Source organism: Lissotriton vulgaris, chromosome 5, assembly GCF_964263255.1.
Source record: "Lissotriton vulgaris chromosome 5, aLisVul1.2, whole genome shotgun sequence".
In the NCBI taxonomy this organism is placed as follows: Eukaryota; Metazoa; Chordata; class Amphibia; order Caudata; family Salamandridae; genus Lissotriton; species Lissotriton vulgaris.
This window is the reverse complement of record NC_141693.1, coordinates 733,318,889-733,335,853: the sequence shown is the minus strand read 5'-3', so window position 1 is coordinate 733,335,853 and position 16,965 is coordinate 733,318,889. Positions and strand designations below refer to the sequence as shown.

The 16,965-nt window shown below is 50.5% G+C and overlaps 1 protein-coding gene across 1 annotated transcript in view; it reads right to left on the bottom strand.

Moving 5' to 3' along the window:
* The window catches only part of DNAJC11 (DnaJ heat shock protein family (Hsp40) member C11), a 788,848-nt gene that overhangs the window by 207,454 nt on the left and 564,429 nt on the right, over positions 1 to 16,965 (bottom strand). The window contains exon 6 of the mRNA XM_086922163.1: positions 16,024 to 16,146. Coding sequence (XP_086778289.1) covers positions 16,024 to 16,146 — 123 coding nt within the window. The remainder of the gene's footprint in view (positions 1 to 16,023; positions 16,147 to 16,965) is intronic.

Genomic DNA, 16,965 nt, shown 5'->3' with positions numbered 1-16,965 from the left:
TGCACGTCTACACAGTAATGTTTAGTGAAAGTATGTGTGGTAGACCATGTGGCTGCTCTACAAATATCTTCTAAGGGAATGTTACCTAGGAAAGCCATAGAGGCCCCCAACTTCCTGGTGGAGTGGGCTCTTGGTGGGATAGTGAGAGTGCGTTTAGCTTTAGCGTAACAGATTTGAATGCATTTCACGATCCACCTAGCGATCCCAGCTTTGGAGATAGCGTTTCCCTTGTGGTGTGTGGCAAAAGCAACGAAAAGCTGCTTGGTTTTGCGAAAATCTTTTGTCCTGTCCACGTAGTACATCAAGGCTCTTTTAACATCAAGGGTGTGGAGCATCCGCTCCGCCAGCGTCTCTGGGTTTTGGAAAAACACCGGCAACTCAATTGTCTGGTTCATATGGAATTGAGATACAACCTTGGGTAAGAATTTAGGGTTAGTGCGAAGCACAACCCTGTTAGCATGTACTTGGAAGAAAGGTTCTTGGATGGTGAGCGCCTGCAACTCGCTAACCCTCCGTAGCGATGTAATTGCTACTAAGAAAGCAACCTTCCAAGTCAGAAACTGAAGCTCACAAGAGTGCAGTGGCTCGAAGGGAGGACCCATCAGTCTTGTAAGAACCACATTGAGGTTCCATTCTGGAGCTGGTGGGGTCCTTGGCGGAATGACTCTCTTGAGTCCTTCCAGAAAAGCCTTGATAGCAGGGACCTTAAAAAGTGACAGGTGCTGCCTATTCTGGAGGTATGCTGCCATAGCAGACAGGTGAATGCGGATGGAAGAGTACGCCAAATTGCATCGGTACAGGTGGAACAGGTAACAAATGATGTTTTGAATGGAAGCATCTAGCGGGTCAATGTCGTGGTTAACACAGTAAATGACAAACCTCTTCCACTTAGCCGCATAACAAGCTCTAGTGGTGGGCTTCCTCGCCTCCCGAATGATGTCCATGCAATCGGGAGGAAGATTGAGGTAGCCAAACTCTAGGACTTCAGGAGCCAGATCGCCAGGTTGAGCTGTTGCGGATTTGGGTGCTGAATGTCGCCATGGCTCTGCGTCAGAAGGCTGGGAGTGAGATGAAGCCTTTGATGCGGCACCACGGAGAGTTCCAGAAACGTGGTGTACCATGGTTGGCGAGCCCACGTTGGAGCAACCAGGATGAGAGTCATCGAGTGCTGCCTGAGCTTGCGTGCCACCAGCGGTATCAGAGGTGCTGGGGGAAAAGCGTACGCAAATCTGCCTGACCAGTTCATCCACATCGCATTGCCCTGTGATTGCGGGTGTGGGAACCTGGCGGCGAAGCTTTGGCATTTTGCGTTCTCCTTTGTGGCGAACAGGTCTATCTCTGGATGACCCCACCTTTGGAAGTACGGTTGGAGTACTGATGGATGTATCTCCCACTCGTGCATTTGATGGCTGTGCCTGCTGAGCAGGTCCGCCATCTGGTTGTCCTTGCCCGGGAGATGCTCTGCCATGAGGAAGATGTTCCTCTGAATGGCCCACTTCCACATGCTCTGAGCCAGATGAGACAGCTGCGGAGAGTGTGTGCCTCCCTGCTTCTGAATGTAGTACATGGCTGTCATGTTGTCCGTCCGGATCAACATGACTTTGTTGCACAGATGTACTTTGAACGCCTTCAAGGCCTTGAAGATTGCCATCAGTTCCAACACATTGATGTGCATCTTCCTTTGCTGTAGTGTCCATAGTCCCTGCACTGTGTAGTGGAGTACATGCGCTCCCCATCCCTGGAGAGAAGCGTCCGTCGTCAGGATAATCTGTGGCACAGGCTCTTGGAGCGGTCGGCCCTTGCAAAGGTTTTGTGGATTCCACCAATGCAGAGAGTTGTATGCCCGACCGCTCACCAACACTAGGTCTGTCAGTTGCCCATGAGCCTGAGTCCACTGACGTGCTAGGCACTCCTGAAGCGGACGCATATGTAGTCTCGCGTGCGGGACAATGGAGATGCAGGAGGCCATCATACCTATCAACTGCATGAACACTTTCGCTGGAAGCGAGTGTTGAGGCCTGAATCGTTGGATCAGCGTTTGGATACTGGCGATTCTCACTGAATTTGGCTGCGCAGTGGCTGCCAGAGTGTTTATCGTCGCGCCCAGATACTGTCGTACATGGGCGGGCTGGAGATGGGATTTTGGGTAGTTCAGAGAGAATCCCAGATCGTGCAGGAGATGAATGGTGCGGGACACGTGGTCGGCGCACTGCTGTTCTGTTTTTGCCTGAATGAGCCAGTCGTCCAGGTAAGGGTAGACGTGGACGTTCTGGCGTCGTAGATGCGCCGCCACAGTCGCCAGGCACTTCGTAAAGACCCTTGGCGCTGTGGTGACCCCGAACGGCAGAACCCTGAACTGGTAGTGCTGGTCTTGAATAGTGAATCTGAGATATTTCCTGTGGGAAGGATGCAGGGGGATATGAAAGTATGCATCTTTTAGATCCAACGTAGCCAGGAAGTCCCCTTGTTGAAGCAGAGGGAGTACCTGCTGTAACGTGAGCATATGGAAGTGCTCCGATAGAATGTACCAGTTGAGGGGCCTGAGGTCCAGGATGGGCCTGAGGGATCCGTCCTTTTTGGGGATTAGAAAGTACAGAGAGTAAACCCCTGTTCCTCTTTCTTGCAGTGGCACGAGCTCTATTGCCCCTTTTTGCAGCATGACTGTGACCTCCTGCTGCAACAAGTGCAAGTGCTCGCCGGACATAGGACGGCTTTTTGGAGGTATGTTTGGTGGAGTGGAAGTAAGTTCCAGACAGTAACCGTACTGGATAAGAGACTTGACCCACCTGTCCGTGGTGATGGATTTCCACGCCGGCAGGAACTGCTGGAGTCTTCCCCCGACCGGTGTTGTGTGGTCGGGGGGCAGTGACAAGACGTCACTGCTTGTTGGCGGTGGTGGACCTGGAGCTGTTGTTTCCACGTCCCCTGCCTTTGATGTTGTTGCCTCTGTAGCCACCTCTACCCTTGTTGGTGTATGAGGTTTGGGTATTACTTTTATAATACTGCGTGGACTGCGATGCCTGACCCCTTGAGGTGCCTCTGGTATTTGGGCGGCGAAAGGAACCACCCCGAAACTGCTGAGACTGGAGGGCCCCCATAGATTTAGCAGTGTCTGTGTCTTTCTTCATTTTTTCCAGTGTCGCATCCACCTCACGGCCGAACAGGTGGTCAGGATTAACTGTTTGGTTCAGGATTGTAGTTTGTATATCCGGTTTGAAACCTGATATCCTAAGCCATGCATGCCTCCTCAGCAACACACTAGTGTTGATTGCCCTGGAGGCTGTATCAGCCACGTCCAGCGCACATTTGATGGAAGCGTTTGTGATGAGCTTTCCTTCCTGAATTAACATTTCCCCTGCCTCCTTGTACTGGTCAGGCAAGTGTTGCAGCAGTGTTTCTAGGGTGCCATAATGAGCCCTATCGTAGCGTGCAAGTAGGGCCTGCGTGTTTGAGATTCGCCAAATGTTAGCTGCCTGTGCAGCAATCCGTTTCCCTGAGGCCTCAAATATTTTAGACTCTTTGTCTGGGGGAGGAGCGTCACCAGTGGTCTGCGAGTTCGCCCTCTTGCGTGCGTTGGATACCACCAACGAGTCCAGTGGCAGGTGTCCTTTGATATATGTTGGATCCGAGGGCGCTGCCTTATATTTTTTGTCAATGCGAGGATTGATGACACGCGCCCGGGTGGGCTCTTTGAAGACCTCAGTCGCGTGCTTTAGCACTCCCTTGAGCATTGGCAATGTTTTGATTGACTTTTCAGCCACAGAGAAAGTGTCAAATAAAAAGTCCACATCCACAGGATCTGAATGCAGCTCGACATCATGGTTAGCTGCAGCTCGCTCAATCAAAGCGTTGAAGGCTGCCGAGTCCTCCGTTGGCGAGGTCTTCGCCGCAAAGAGCTGCGGTTCCTGACCCGATTGCGGGTCGTCCGGGTCGCCTCCGGCAGACCAAGGCTCATGTTCCTCCTCCGGATCCGAGTACGCCGGATAGTTGTACTCGGCCTCCTCATCGTCACCATCCCCTGCGTTGGAACGCGTTGGCGAATGTTCTTGAGCCTGTGGGGAGGCAGGCTCTATCGGGGCCGAAGTACCCGCAGAGTCATTCTTGTTTTTGAGAGGAAATGCGAAAATGTTCTAACACCGGCTCCGTGGTGATTTTTCTTTTGAGGAGAGAGAGTTTCCCGGTATTGGCGTCGATGATGACCTCTCGACGCTCTTCCTCCGTAAGCGGCTGGAGCCGAGGCTTCGACACCACCAGTGCTGGATTGGGCGTCGACACCTGCTTCGAGGGTACACCTGCCCCATGCTTCGGAGTGAAAGCCTTCGGCGTCGACTTCGGCGGCAGGGTGAAGCGGATAGGCGTTTGCTCCTTCGTGGGCTTTGATGAGTGCTTCGGCACCACATCCCCTGTTTCGGGAACCACAGCGTCCTTCCGAATCCGCTGCAGGGACTCCGCGACCTTCTTCGTCAAGGCCGGGGAGGGCTTGACCGGCTCGAGCGATCTCCCCGAGTCGGGAGTCGGGCCTACGAGAGGCACCGCCTTCGGAGCCGACACTTCGCGTCCCTTGTCCCCGACGGGCGGAGCCGTGGAATCGCTTTGACGCTTCCTCGAAGCTTTCTTCGGGTCATCGACCTCGACCATCTTCGGCGCCGACGCGGCCGCGTCGGTCGACTTCGTTTTTGGCGTCGACCCCGAGGCCCTCGGGTCGGCCATCTTGGCACGGCTCTTGAGGTCGGCCATTTTGAACTTCTTGGAAGTGGATGCCTCCAGACCCTTCTGCACCAGTGCAGCTTTCACTTTCGGTTTCGAAACCGGAGGAGTGGATCCCAATGGCTTCACTTTCATTTTTGTTAACGGGAGTGGCACATTAGAAATGTCCGTGACCGGGCCCGGAGGCGGGGCTGCTGGACTAGTAACGAGGTCTTGGGTAAGGCCCGAAGGCGATCCCTCGACCCGGGCCGCATGAAGGGGATTGACCCCTGAGGCAGTCTGGGGGCGCTCCTCCTCCGAGCTGTCCCCCACGGTGGCAATGGCCCCATCGTCGTCTCCTACCTCGTCAAAGTCCTCGTCTCCAGCGTCGTAGGCATCCCCTTCAGACGCGGGGCTAGAGTCCGAAACCCGCATGACATCGTCGTCTTCAACAGATTCTTCGAAGATGTCGTCCGGCGGGGGCGCCGAGGTTGCCGATAACTGGGCCTGAAGTCTAGCGGCCCGACGAATCTTGAGGGTTTTCTTACACCGGAACTTCGAGCAGGCCATACACCTGGCCTCATCATGGTCCGGTGACAAACATTTGTTGCACACAGGGTGCACATCGAGGTGTGAATACTTGGAGGTGCACACCGGGCACCTTTTGAACGGAGTTCGTTCCATGTCTGGAGCGTCGAGTAGGCCCGTCCGCGCCGAGAGCACGCGGATGGGTAGCAAGAGTTCGGAGCTGAGAACAGACAAAACCCGAACGAAACGATACCGACGCCCAGCCTAAAGACCTTTTGGTCTCGAGTTAGAAAAGTTTGACAACTATCGATTCCGACGAAGGGAACCGAAACACATCCGAACCCAATGGCGGAAAAAAACAATCTGGGGATGGAGGCGATGCCCATGCGCACTGTAGTCCAGGGGAGGAGCCACCTATCTCGTGATACTTCGAAGACTCTTCCAGGACAACAATGTGCAATCATCCGGACCCAACACTAGGCGGCGATCTATGCACAGATATGAATTCAGCAGCCCACATGCCTCGAACCCATGATTTCTAATCCCAGGTCTCTGGGTGTGACCTGGGTTCTGGGCTGCTGGTCTTGGTTGCAAGCATGACGCCCTCTTCATTCTCGTGTTTGAAAGGTGCCACAGGAGATGGACTATGACCTGGATATGGCTTGTCCTTGGGGAGGGCTGGAGGAACCACCACTGTCTCCTTTGTTTGCGCTGAAGTGATCATGTTTGCCAAAGATATTGGAGGTCTCAGGGGATGAGTGTTGGTTCATCTTAGGGAGCGTCCAATGCAACTCCTTTGGCACCCTAAGGTCTTGCCAGACCACAAAACGATGAGGCAGATCTCGCAGCAGATATCATCGTAGTCAAGGGAAAGGCACAAGTTGAAGTTGTCTTGACAGTCGGAACACATGTCTTCCTTGTGTTTGCAAGGAAAGTCCTTAGAAGGGCATAGGTTCCATCTCCCTTATGATCTTCATTCACCACCATCAAAGGTTTAAGTGGAGGGATGTGGCCTCACAACAGGCGAGGTCCCCAATGAGTGGGAACTTGATTGTTGGATGTCTGTCTTCGGAGGGTGATTGATGGAGATTGCACTGGGAGGTGTTGAACGTGGACAAGTTCTTCCAGATAATCTGTGTGGAATTCCAAATGTGTGGGCGTAGAAAATGTGTGAAAGATGCAGAATCTCAAAACTCTGTAGGTAGATGTCCAAACCCGATGGAGGGAAAGAACAATACAAGAAGAAGTCGGTGCCCATGTGCATTGTACACTAAAGGAGGAGTCACAGTATACCTCGTGACCTGAAAGACTTCTTAGAAGAAAAACAACCTGCAAATGTTCAAGCCAAACTCTAGATGGCAGTAGTAGGCAGTAGTATGTATCTTCAGCCAAACATGCTAGAAACATTTTTATTTCAGCACTTTTGACAGACATGGAGTCAAGTGCCATTCATGAATGATGCCACACTTCTGTGTCCTTGGAGGGTGATTAAAGCACACAGGGAAGTGGTGAGCAATGAGGGTCCAAAGGGTGCAACAAAGGGCATAAAGAAAGAATTTCTCACTGAGCCAGTTCAAAGCGATTCACTTGCTGAGGTTAAGATCAACAGTTAACTGAACAGGAAGGCCTACATCCCACAAGGGGTTACAAGCTTCATCAGGGGTAGTCATAAAGCGGACAGGAAAAAGGAGAATTCTCTGCAATTAACTGTTCTTTGCAGGCCTTTCATCAGCCAATAGTTTTTAATTTGACTAACATTATATGTATTATATACTTATTTCTAGGGACTTTCAGCTAGCCCTTTTCACTGGTCTGTTATTGTCACATTTCTTTCCTCCCACAACAGCATGGAGCAGTGAGTCAGCTCACTTCAGCCACTGGCTAACTTCACTATGAGTGACAGCATTTTGCCCTTTCACAAGAAGCACAAAGTGGTTCTCGTAAGATCCTGGGACTACTGTGGGAGTGTGATTTTGGAAAACAAAAAATATTTTTGCTTTCTGCAACATGTTTTTTAAAGAGTGATGAGCACCCGGCAGCTCCCCTAACAGTACAGTTTTTGGAAAATCATGACAATACAACAACTGAAAAAGCCAAAAGCTGGCAACCAACACCAGATCGATTTGCTTCGTCAGTGCTTATATCTTTGACATTGTCCGTATGTTTTTGGCAGTGGCAGGTGTTGCTCCTGTGACAAATTCAGTATCACCTACTCATTGAATGTATAAAGGCAGAATGTCTAAAAACAAAATCCAAAGGGGAAATAAAAGGTGAAACATATCAAAGCCTTTCTTTTCAAACAGATTCACAGATGTACTTGATGCAACAGTGACTTGTTTAAACACTAAAAAGGGGGACGTGACTATTTTTTAAAAACATTTTGGGTTGCTCAAGCTCTGCTACTTTGATTGATATTACTTGTTTTAAGAGTAGGGCTTGTTTTGACTATAATAATGAAAGAACTGCGTAACACAATATTACGGAAAATATTAGTGGAAACTTCAGAAGAGTCCTCTCCATGCTTTCATTAATAAGCTCAGTAACAATGGCAAAGAGTGCTTTTTGTGCTTTGGTGTAAATTTGTTCAGTACTTTGGGAGAAAGTAAGGTTGAACACCACTACCCCGGGCACAATCTAATTAAATTGGGAAGGGGGCACATGGCATCCTCCCCAGGCTGTTCTGTCCCGAGCACCCCATTCCCTGGGGCTCAAAGTATATTTTAAGTGGAGAGTGCATGCGTCTCCCCCTCCCCATGGTGTATTCAACCCCGATCACTCGGGGCCTAAAGTATATTTAAGGGGAGGGAACTGCACGAACCCCTTCACATGCCTTTAAAATTACTTGGGGACCCCGTCGACCAGGGCTGTTAATCAAAAGGGGTGGGCCTGCACAGCCCACTCCCTGAGCCATTAATATCCCGAGGGATGGGATCTCTGGGTAACAAAAACGGACTCGGCTGTTCCTGAGGAAGAAGAAGGGTACGGTCAATAAAGGGGAGAAAAAGAAAAAGAAAGGGTAGTGCTCTGTGGAGGGCTACCCTGGGTATCCAATTTGTTGGAATTAATGGCCTCACACACTCTTGCGAGTGTCATGCTTCATCATTGGCGGTTGCTCCTCGTAGGGCAGGCGGTGCAATGCCCTACGGGCTCACCTCATAGAGGGGCTCTTTATCGGAGATCTTTTTTCCAACAGCCTGTGGGTGAAGTGCAAGTGAGGGGCCAGGGAGAGAATGGATAGTGTAGGGAGGTGATTTAAAATACAGCACGAGGTACCGGAGATCAATTTATTCTGGTGGTTCCCATGCTATATGTTAAAAACAGTGGGTAGCCTATGACCGCCAGAAATTAGGATTCCGTATCACGATCTAGGACTACAATTCGTATCGTGAGGTCGACATGTTTCTCGCTAATGCAATTATGCTGCGATTCTTCAGGACCTAATAATATACATCTATCGCAAAGGAATGACCTAGTAAAGTGTCAACCAATAATACATTTAACTTCCTGTTGTACTACCTGCATTGGACTGCTCTTGCCTAAAGGTCAAGGAGTACGGGTGTCAACAGTACCCGGTAGGTGTGACTTCAAGGGGGAGAACCAAAAGGGGTTTAATGGTGCTCGAGGCCTTGGTCAGGGCTGCTGTGCCTACCCATCTCTACCGGGATCCGGATAGTGGGATCTCTGGGGCCATTAATCCCGCATGGGACCCCATTACCTGGGGCACGTTCATATACTGTGCCCCGAGGAGCCCACCCTCAGGACACGGTGGATTCCCTACCTGTACCAGCGTGGGCATGGAAACTTGTGTTTGCTCCAGCCTGGTGGGAGCATTTTTAGTATTAAATCTTTTTATTGCACAAAAGACTCTCAGGTAATGCAGTAAGCATACACCCAACTTTGTATATGCGACAAGTGTTTGATATGGAACAGGATCGTCAGAATAAAGCATATCTCAAAGCATACATGGCAAACTGAGTCCCAGTGCTATACCGAAAAGGGGCTGAATGAAATGCTGAAGTGCAAATGCCAAAAGAGAGAGCAAACCCCCCCAACCCCCCCCTCGCCCCGCCCCCCCCTCCCAACTTGCCTACCCACCACCCTCGTCCCAAGTCCAGTTCCTCAATCCACACTCACATCCGTTCACTCAACCTTAGTGCCATCATCTAGCTGAGATAGTCTTAGCAGCCGTAGATAGCGGGGACATGTCACCTCCCTGAATTCTGTGGCCAACAGGGACAAAAAGGGTTGCCATAACTCCGCAAATTTGGCCCCCTCTCCCGCTTTCACCAGGGATAACTTCTCCATTCCTAAGACTGACCAAAGCCTGCCTAGCCAGCCCTGCATGGTAGGCACCTGCGCCGTGCGCCATAAGGCCAGAATAGTCTTAACAGCGGAGGCCAGCGCTATTGCGATCAGCCGCCCTCTTCTAGCTCGAAGGGGAAAAATAATGGCAATAGGAAGCCCCAGGAGGACATAGGCCGGGAATCTCCGTGTCGAAGTGAGCATCAATTTCATCCAGAACCACTTTCCAGTATGTGGGAGCATTTTTAAAACTCCTGCCACACGGGAGCAAACACAAAGCCTGCTCCAAGCGGGTAGGAGCTATAAAAATTCTCTCGCGTGCTGGGAGCAGATTTGAGATCTGTTTCCCTGCCCGGACTGATGAGGGCAGGAAAGCAGATCAAGATATGCCAGGTCCTGCACCATGTTGGGAGCTGGCCGGGGCCTTGGGGCTCTTTCAGCGGCCCACAACATTTATATGGTGGGTGCACTGGGTAGGTACCAGGGCACCCACCTTGAAATAAAGCGGGCCCTGGGGTATGGGGTCATACCAGACTCTGGGGGGGGGGGGGCACATGTCCCCTTTCCACTTTACATGAGATATGTACTTGGGGGATGGGTTCCCACAGCCTGACGAGGCTCAGCGAGGGGGGCCAAGCAGCCACCCTCCCCTTAAAAAAATCAACAACAAAAACAGCCCTGGAGGATGGGGTCCCTAGGACTTAATATGGTTCAGGGAGGGATGGCCACATTGCCCCCCCTCCCCTTTAAAATACATAGTGCCCTGGGGGATGGGGTCACCAGGGCCTAATTAGGCTCGGGAAGGGGCTATTTGGCCCTCCTCCCCATTAAATGAAAAAGTAACCTGGGGATTGAGAATCCAGGCCTAATAAGGCTCGGGGAAGGAGGCAAAGTAGCTCACCTTCACTATAAAATAAAAATGGCCCTGGGGCATGGGGTTCCCAGGGCCTGATGAAGCTCTGGAAGGGGAGCAACACAGCTCCACTACCCATTAAAATCATACAGCCCTGGGGATTGGGGTCCCCAGAACAAACATAGGCTTGGGAGAGGGGGCTGCATGGCCCCCTCTACCCTTCTAAAAAAAAAGATAAAATGCGGGAGATGGGGTCCCAGACTTATAAAGGCTCAGGGTAGGAGGCTGCAAGCCCCCTACTGATATTAATTACTCAGCCCTGGAATATGGGGTCCCCAGGGCATAATAAGGCTTGGAGGAGGGGCAGGGCCGGACTGGGAACCAAAACTGGCCCTGGCAAAGTGCTCCGCCCCCCCCCCACCCCTCCCCACTGGGAGATGCCGCCGAGCGCTTTGCTAGGGACGGTTTTCGGCCGATTTTGTTGCAGGGCCGATTTTGCAGCTATGCTGCAAAAACGGCCCTGTAACAAAATCGGCCCCTGGTGCTCAAAACCGGCCCCCACCCTTGCATCGCACCGGGGGATTGCCCGGTGCCCGCTATGGCCAGTCCGGGCCTGAGGAGGGGAGCCAAGCGGTCCCCCTCCCGTTTAAAATAAGGTACAGCCACAGGGGATGAGGTCCCTGGGGCCTAATAAGGTTTTCATTATATTTGTCCCCAGAGGATGGGGTCCCAAGAGTGCTCAAGGCTCAGGAGGGGTTGCAGGCCTCCCCATCACCTTCTTAATTATATATGGCCCTGGGTGATGGGGTCCCTGTGAACCAAAGGCCAATTCTACACCGCATGACAAAGGCTCAACCACCCCATTCTTCAGACGGCCCACGGTCGTGCTCAGAGGGGCGTTGTCTGTCTGCGGGGGCTGGCTGCTGGGCCAAGCCACAGGCGACGCCTTGTGGTCAATCCCAACCACACCTAGCCAAAGGCCCTGCGCAATGTGCAGTTTGCCGACGACGGCTGAAATGCCAGAAACCGGTCCCCGGAAGCTTGTCTCCTTTCCGGTGAAGAATTGGCTTGGTAGTTTGGTCTGCCCTGTTCCCATGAGGCACTGGGTCAGACAAATTTTCATATAGCCAGGTTCTGAACTGGGGTGATGCAGTGAGCTAAATAACGGTGATGGATCAAGCCCTGATCTCTTGACTGGGTAAGAGGGGTCTGCTTAATTCAGACACTCTGTTCATCACCACCCCCTTTTCTGAATCGTTTGCGGAGGTTGGCCACAGAACATGGCTGCAGGGTAGGCACTGTGGCCAACCCCCTGCTGCATACGGCCAAAAGCAGTGTGTAGCTTGGAGTTGGATCCATGCAGGGGGTTGGTTGCAGGGCCTGACTGCAGGCCAGGCCCTGCGGCCACCCCTTGCTGCACATGACCGAAGGCCCTGCACAGGGTATGGTTGGCTGCCTGTGGGGGGAATTTGGCAACAGTGCCTGGTTGCATGGGGTTGGATTTACGTATGGTAATAAAATATTACTTTAAATTTAGAAAAACCTAGAAATTCATTGAAAATACAATAGTTAAAGTAACATTATAGTTCGGTGAAATGTTCAGTAACAGTGCTAACGTTTCAAACTCACTGGTTATAATAATTTCAAATAACTATAACGCATGCCCTAAGCTAACTGTAACTTGTGCCCATGTAATGTACTGCTAATAACCCCATATATTACATCACTCATGACATCTTATATGACTTCATTGATAAGATCACTGCAACATTTGTAATGAAATTATTGATGAGAAAACTGTGCATGGTGAGGATGCAAGTTATAGTTAACTTAGGGCGCAAGTTCTAGTTACTTGAGATAACTGTAAGTGGTGAATTTCTGTGGTTTTTAGAGTGTCCAACGTTAGGTGCTACTGAACATTTCACCTAACTATAACATCACTTTAACCTTTGTTTAGAATTTATAGTGGCAGGCGAGGATATATTTTCATTTCAAAGAAATTTAAAAAACTTTAAATAAAAGAGTATATGGGGAGGAGCCAAGATGGCGACCGGGACGGTCGACTAGTCCCTCGGCTCCGGAGACCATCTCCTCCTGCGCGTCTATCCTGCCTGTGATCCTGTGCCGAAACGGCACGAACGTGTACCTGACACCTTCCGGCGACCCGCGTAGAAACCCTGGAGCTTGCACCTACTCGCCAGCGGAAGCACCGATCGGAAATGCCCTGCGGCCCGCTGCAGTCCTGTGACCGGGGCCTCTAGTGGATATCCTGGCCGGCCGCAGAGCGAACAACGGATGACTGCGGCTACTGCGGGCCGGTCGGATCATCTCAGCCGGGAAATGGCCGTTTTTTGAACCGCACCCTCGGCTGGACTGGCGGTGCAAGCTTGAGATGTACCGGGCAATCTGAGGCGCATCGCTCGATCGCTGGAACATTGATTGTTTGTGTTGCAGGGACTGCTTGCACTTTGTCCCGCGATCGGCGGGCGACTCCCGAATTTTTGTTTACCTCCACATCCAGCAGGGCTGTTTCTTCGCTGGGGGCTACTTCTCGCACTGTACTGATATCTTTTGCCGCTACTACAGCCCCTATGTGTGTATCCTGGCCTGAGTCAGCAGGACCGTGCCGGTGATCGTAACGGGCATGGCTGCCGCCAGCTGCGAGGAGGCTGTACCGCGAGGGATTTCTGGACGGCTGGAACGGAGAGACATGGTCGGGGAGGGACACGACAGAGACCGGCGATATGACGGCCTTATGTCAGCTATTATCGCCCTCCGGAGCTCAGTGGAACACTCTGCTCGAACCCTAACCAGCAAGTTGGATGCGATCGTGTCTGCGCTGGGGCGATCGAGAATAGCTGGGCAGGAGGAACACAGCTGCACACCGCATCTTCTGCCTATCCACTATAAGATGGCGGCCCTGTGCGACATCGATGGCCCTGAGACTCATTGCCCCGTTGCGTCCCCTGCTAGGGAACTTGCATGCCCAGGACGAAGTATGGACTCTGGGCTGGACTCGCGTCTGAGGCGCTCGTTCCGATCTCTGTTCCCCTCATTTCGGGGGTCGCCCCAGCTGCCGTTGTTGGATTTTGAGACTCCTTTCCCTGGCCCAACTCCGTTGTATGCCACACAGAAGATGTACTTTTGGTCCTGGCCGGAGTCCCGGAGCGATGTGAAAAGGATATGACTGATGCCCGGTTGAACTACATCGACGTTTTTGGACTGCTGGTCCTGCCCGCATGGGACACTTTGGTGAACAGGGGTAGCCGAGACAGGACGGGACAGGGATGAACGCTGCTTACAACTGGCTGATGGTTTCTTTGTTGCTGACCGGGAGGGATGTGAGGCGTGCGGATTTGCTTGATTGTGTAGTGTACTGAATGTGCACTTTATAATTTGTTTGCCGGTACTGTATTTTCTCATTGACCTTTACACCTCGTGCTGGTACTGAAACTGCAGGAGGGAGAGGCCGAGGGACTGGTGAGGGCTCCCCTCAGTTTTCTACTACTTCCATTGTAGTTATAGATTAGGATCTTTTTCTTCTCTTCTACACTTCGGGACTCCTTTTTTTGGGGCGACAGGCACACTGCTAGGGGGGGAGAAGGCCGTAGCCAGCTGCAGGGGTGCAGGATGGGGGGTTGGAGGGGCTTATGTTCTTTTTCTTTTTGTTCTATGGGCCTGCTGTTTTTTTCTTTTTTCCTCTGAGCTATATAATGGATAGACTCTTTGTTTATTGAAGTTTTAGCGATGTATACTGCTGCTTGCTTAGATGTTTCCTTCTATCAGGATATTTTTGAGGAGGGTGTTACAAACGAAATGTATGCCTATTTTTTTCTGATCCTTTGATGCTGGAATCGACGTCCTGATTTGAACTGTCCTGCCGTCATTTATCCGTACGAAAAAAAGCTAAAACTTGACCGCAGTCAGCCTGTAACTAATCCTGTGTGCACTGACGCATTGTTATGTACTGTATTGTCAATCCTTTGGGCTTTTGGTTGGTCTCCGTGTACAAATGGTATAAATAAAGGTCTTCAAAAAAATAATAATAATAAATAAATAAATAAATAAAAGAGTATATGGCAATCATTTCTGATATGAGTTATAACAAATAAAAATATAAATCACAATAAAATGTCTTTGCTGCTGCCCAAACTAAAACTAAAAGAATTTCAAACCAAACACAGGTGGAGCCAATACCGGAAAATAATACTCAAATTATATGCAAGTACTTGCTCCTGGCACTTTCTAAAACCCGAAACGTGAAAAAATTGCAAAAAATGTTTCTCTGAGAAAGGTGGCAGCCTTCACTCGGTCTCTTGATAACCATTCACCCAGGATCTTCCAGGCCCCCAATCCCCTGTGACCCTGCACAAGGTTTCTGCTAGGGGTGGGCGAGCCAACAAAATATCAGGGGGGCGAGCCAAGGGGCTGGCTTGGCGCTAAGACCCGCGCACAAGCCGAACCCTGAAACAAAAGGCATGTAAATCATGCAACATACATCATGTTAAAGTTCGATAGAGTATCTTTTTAAAAATGTATAATGACAAAGTCCCTTTAAAATTATTATTTTTTTTAATTTCTTTTACATGCGGTTCAAAATGTTTTGTTTCTTTAACAAGCAGAAGCGTTTTTTCTTTTCTCTTCAGATTACATCACTGCATTGATAAATATGGGTTAAAGTGATCGTTTCTAAACATCAACTTAAAAACATACCAGCAACTGCCCCACTATTCTGACAATGGCAGTGAAGTAAGAGTCAGGTCAGCTGACATATATACCGCAAACGTTGTACAGATTTGTATTACAGGGGGGCAGCATTATAGTGTATTAAACACAACACAAGAGGTGTTTGTACAGGGCACATTCTGAACGTGTATATTGGAAGCCTCCCTCATATGTGGTGAAGGAGTCTCCCAGAAAAAGTATTTGCCTCAATCACACAATTTTGTGAAGCGTGGAGGCCGAGATTTCGTGTATCACACTGTGCAATTCAACTACTAGATGGTTATCGGTATCTGTACCTTTCGCCCTTTTTACAACACAGCTTACTGCTTTGTTTTTTCATTCTCGGATCATTAGGTTTAGAGTGGGTGACAATCAGAAGCCACATGAAAGCTCATCTCGATTTGGGTTTAAATTCGGACTTCGAGCTGAGCCCCCGCCAGGCATCTGGCAATTTACCGTTCGGCCTGCTCCAGTGATTAATTTGCTAAATAATAAGTGGCAAGGCCCAAAAGTCCACCCAGAAGCCCGTAGTCTGCTCGACTTAATGTCGACTAATGCTGCGTTGACGTGCTTCCACCTTGACCCTTAATCGACCGCCAGAAACTTCCTGCCCCTTGACCTCACTTGCAAGTTCCTGCTTTCTATGGTTGTCACGTTTCCCCCCTGCTTTTGCCACTTCCTTCTCTCCCCCCCCCCCCCCCCCCCTCTCCCTGTGTGTGTTTTTCACAGCCTCTCTCTGGGTTAAAGCCTGATGAGGAAAAATAAGAGCCAGGGCCCAAAAAACGAATCCCGGTGGGCCCACCGGCAACCACCACTACAAATTAAGCACTGTGGCTGCTCCGAGGCGCTGCCCCCACAGGATCACGGGGGCGGCGAGATGGATGGCGGGCGCTTTCTTGGTTAGTTACGGTGGTCGTTCATGCGCTTACCTCTCCCCAGCCCTTCGCGGAGGTCACGCGCCTGAGCGCCAAGTTAATCGATCCTCCTCCGTTCCCATTCTGCGTGGACAGGCTGCCGGAGAGGATGGCGGTGTCTGTAGCCGTCAAGGGTGCCTGTGGAGACAGAAGCAAGGTTACTGATTACAAACGGACAGCATGCAGGGTGCAAAGGAATGGGCAGAATTCACACCAGGCAGAGTCAGGCAGACGTCAGCAGTGAAACTTGGCCACGGCTGTGAAAGCGTGCATTTCAGTGCAATCGACCCACACGGAAGTTATAGAAAAAACAACATGTAAACATATCACGATTGCTGAATAGAGTTCAGTTTGGAAAGATAGAAATGGCATTTTCCTAAGCATCAATGCCTCGGTTTTGTTTTGGAGCTGGGCGTTTGCTCCTAGCGTTCGTGCGTCTGTTCTTGTGAGTTGGGTACCTGGTGGCTCCTCACATCACGTGTAGATATTGCTTTATTCAGAGCACTAGTCCTAAAAAACAGAAGTGGGGGACTAACCAAGTTAGGCAGAACTGACATCATGGCACATGACATCACAGTGCGTGTCATCACAGTGCACATCGCACCTGGCATCAAAGGTGTTGGCATCGCAACCCATGACCTAACAATTAGTGACATCGGACCTTAAGACCTCACACATATGTTTCCCAGGTGCATCATGCGTGTATTTAAGCACATTACAATATTTAACAAATGAGATTTTGCGCCAGGGTTGTGCCAAAAAACAGATACAACCCCCATGCAAAATCTGGGCCGTAACTTATACATTTATGTACTTTAAACCCCGACACCAAGAAACTGGCAACAAAGAGAAACGTGTCAGCAAATCTGTTCAGCTTAATTGGCAAGTCTGCATTTTAAAGCATCTTACGGGGTTAAGAAACTTGCTGCAGAGATCTCTGTGTGCCCAGTAAATCTC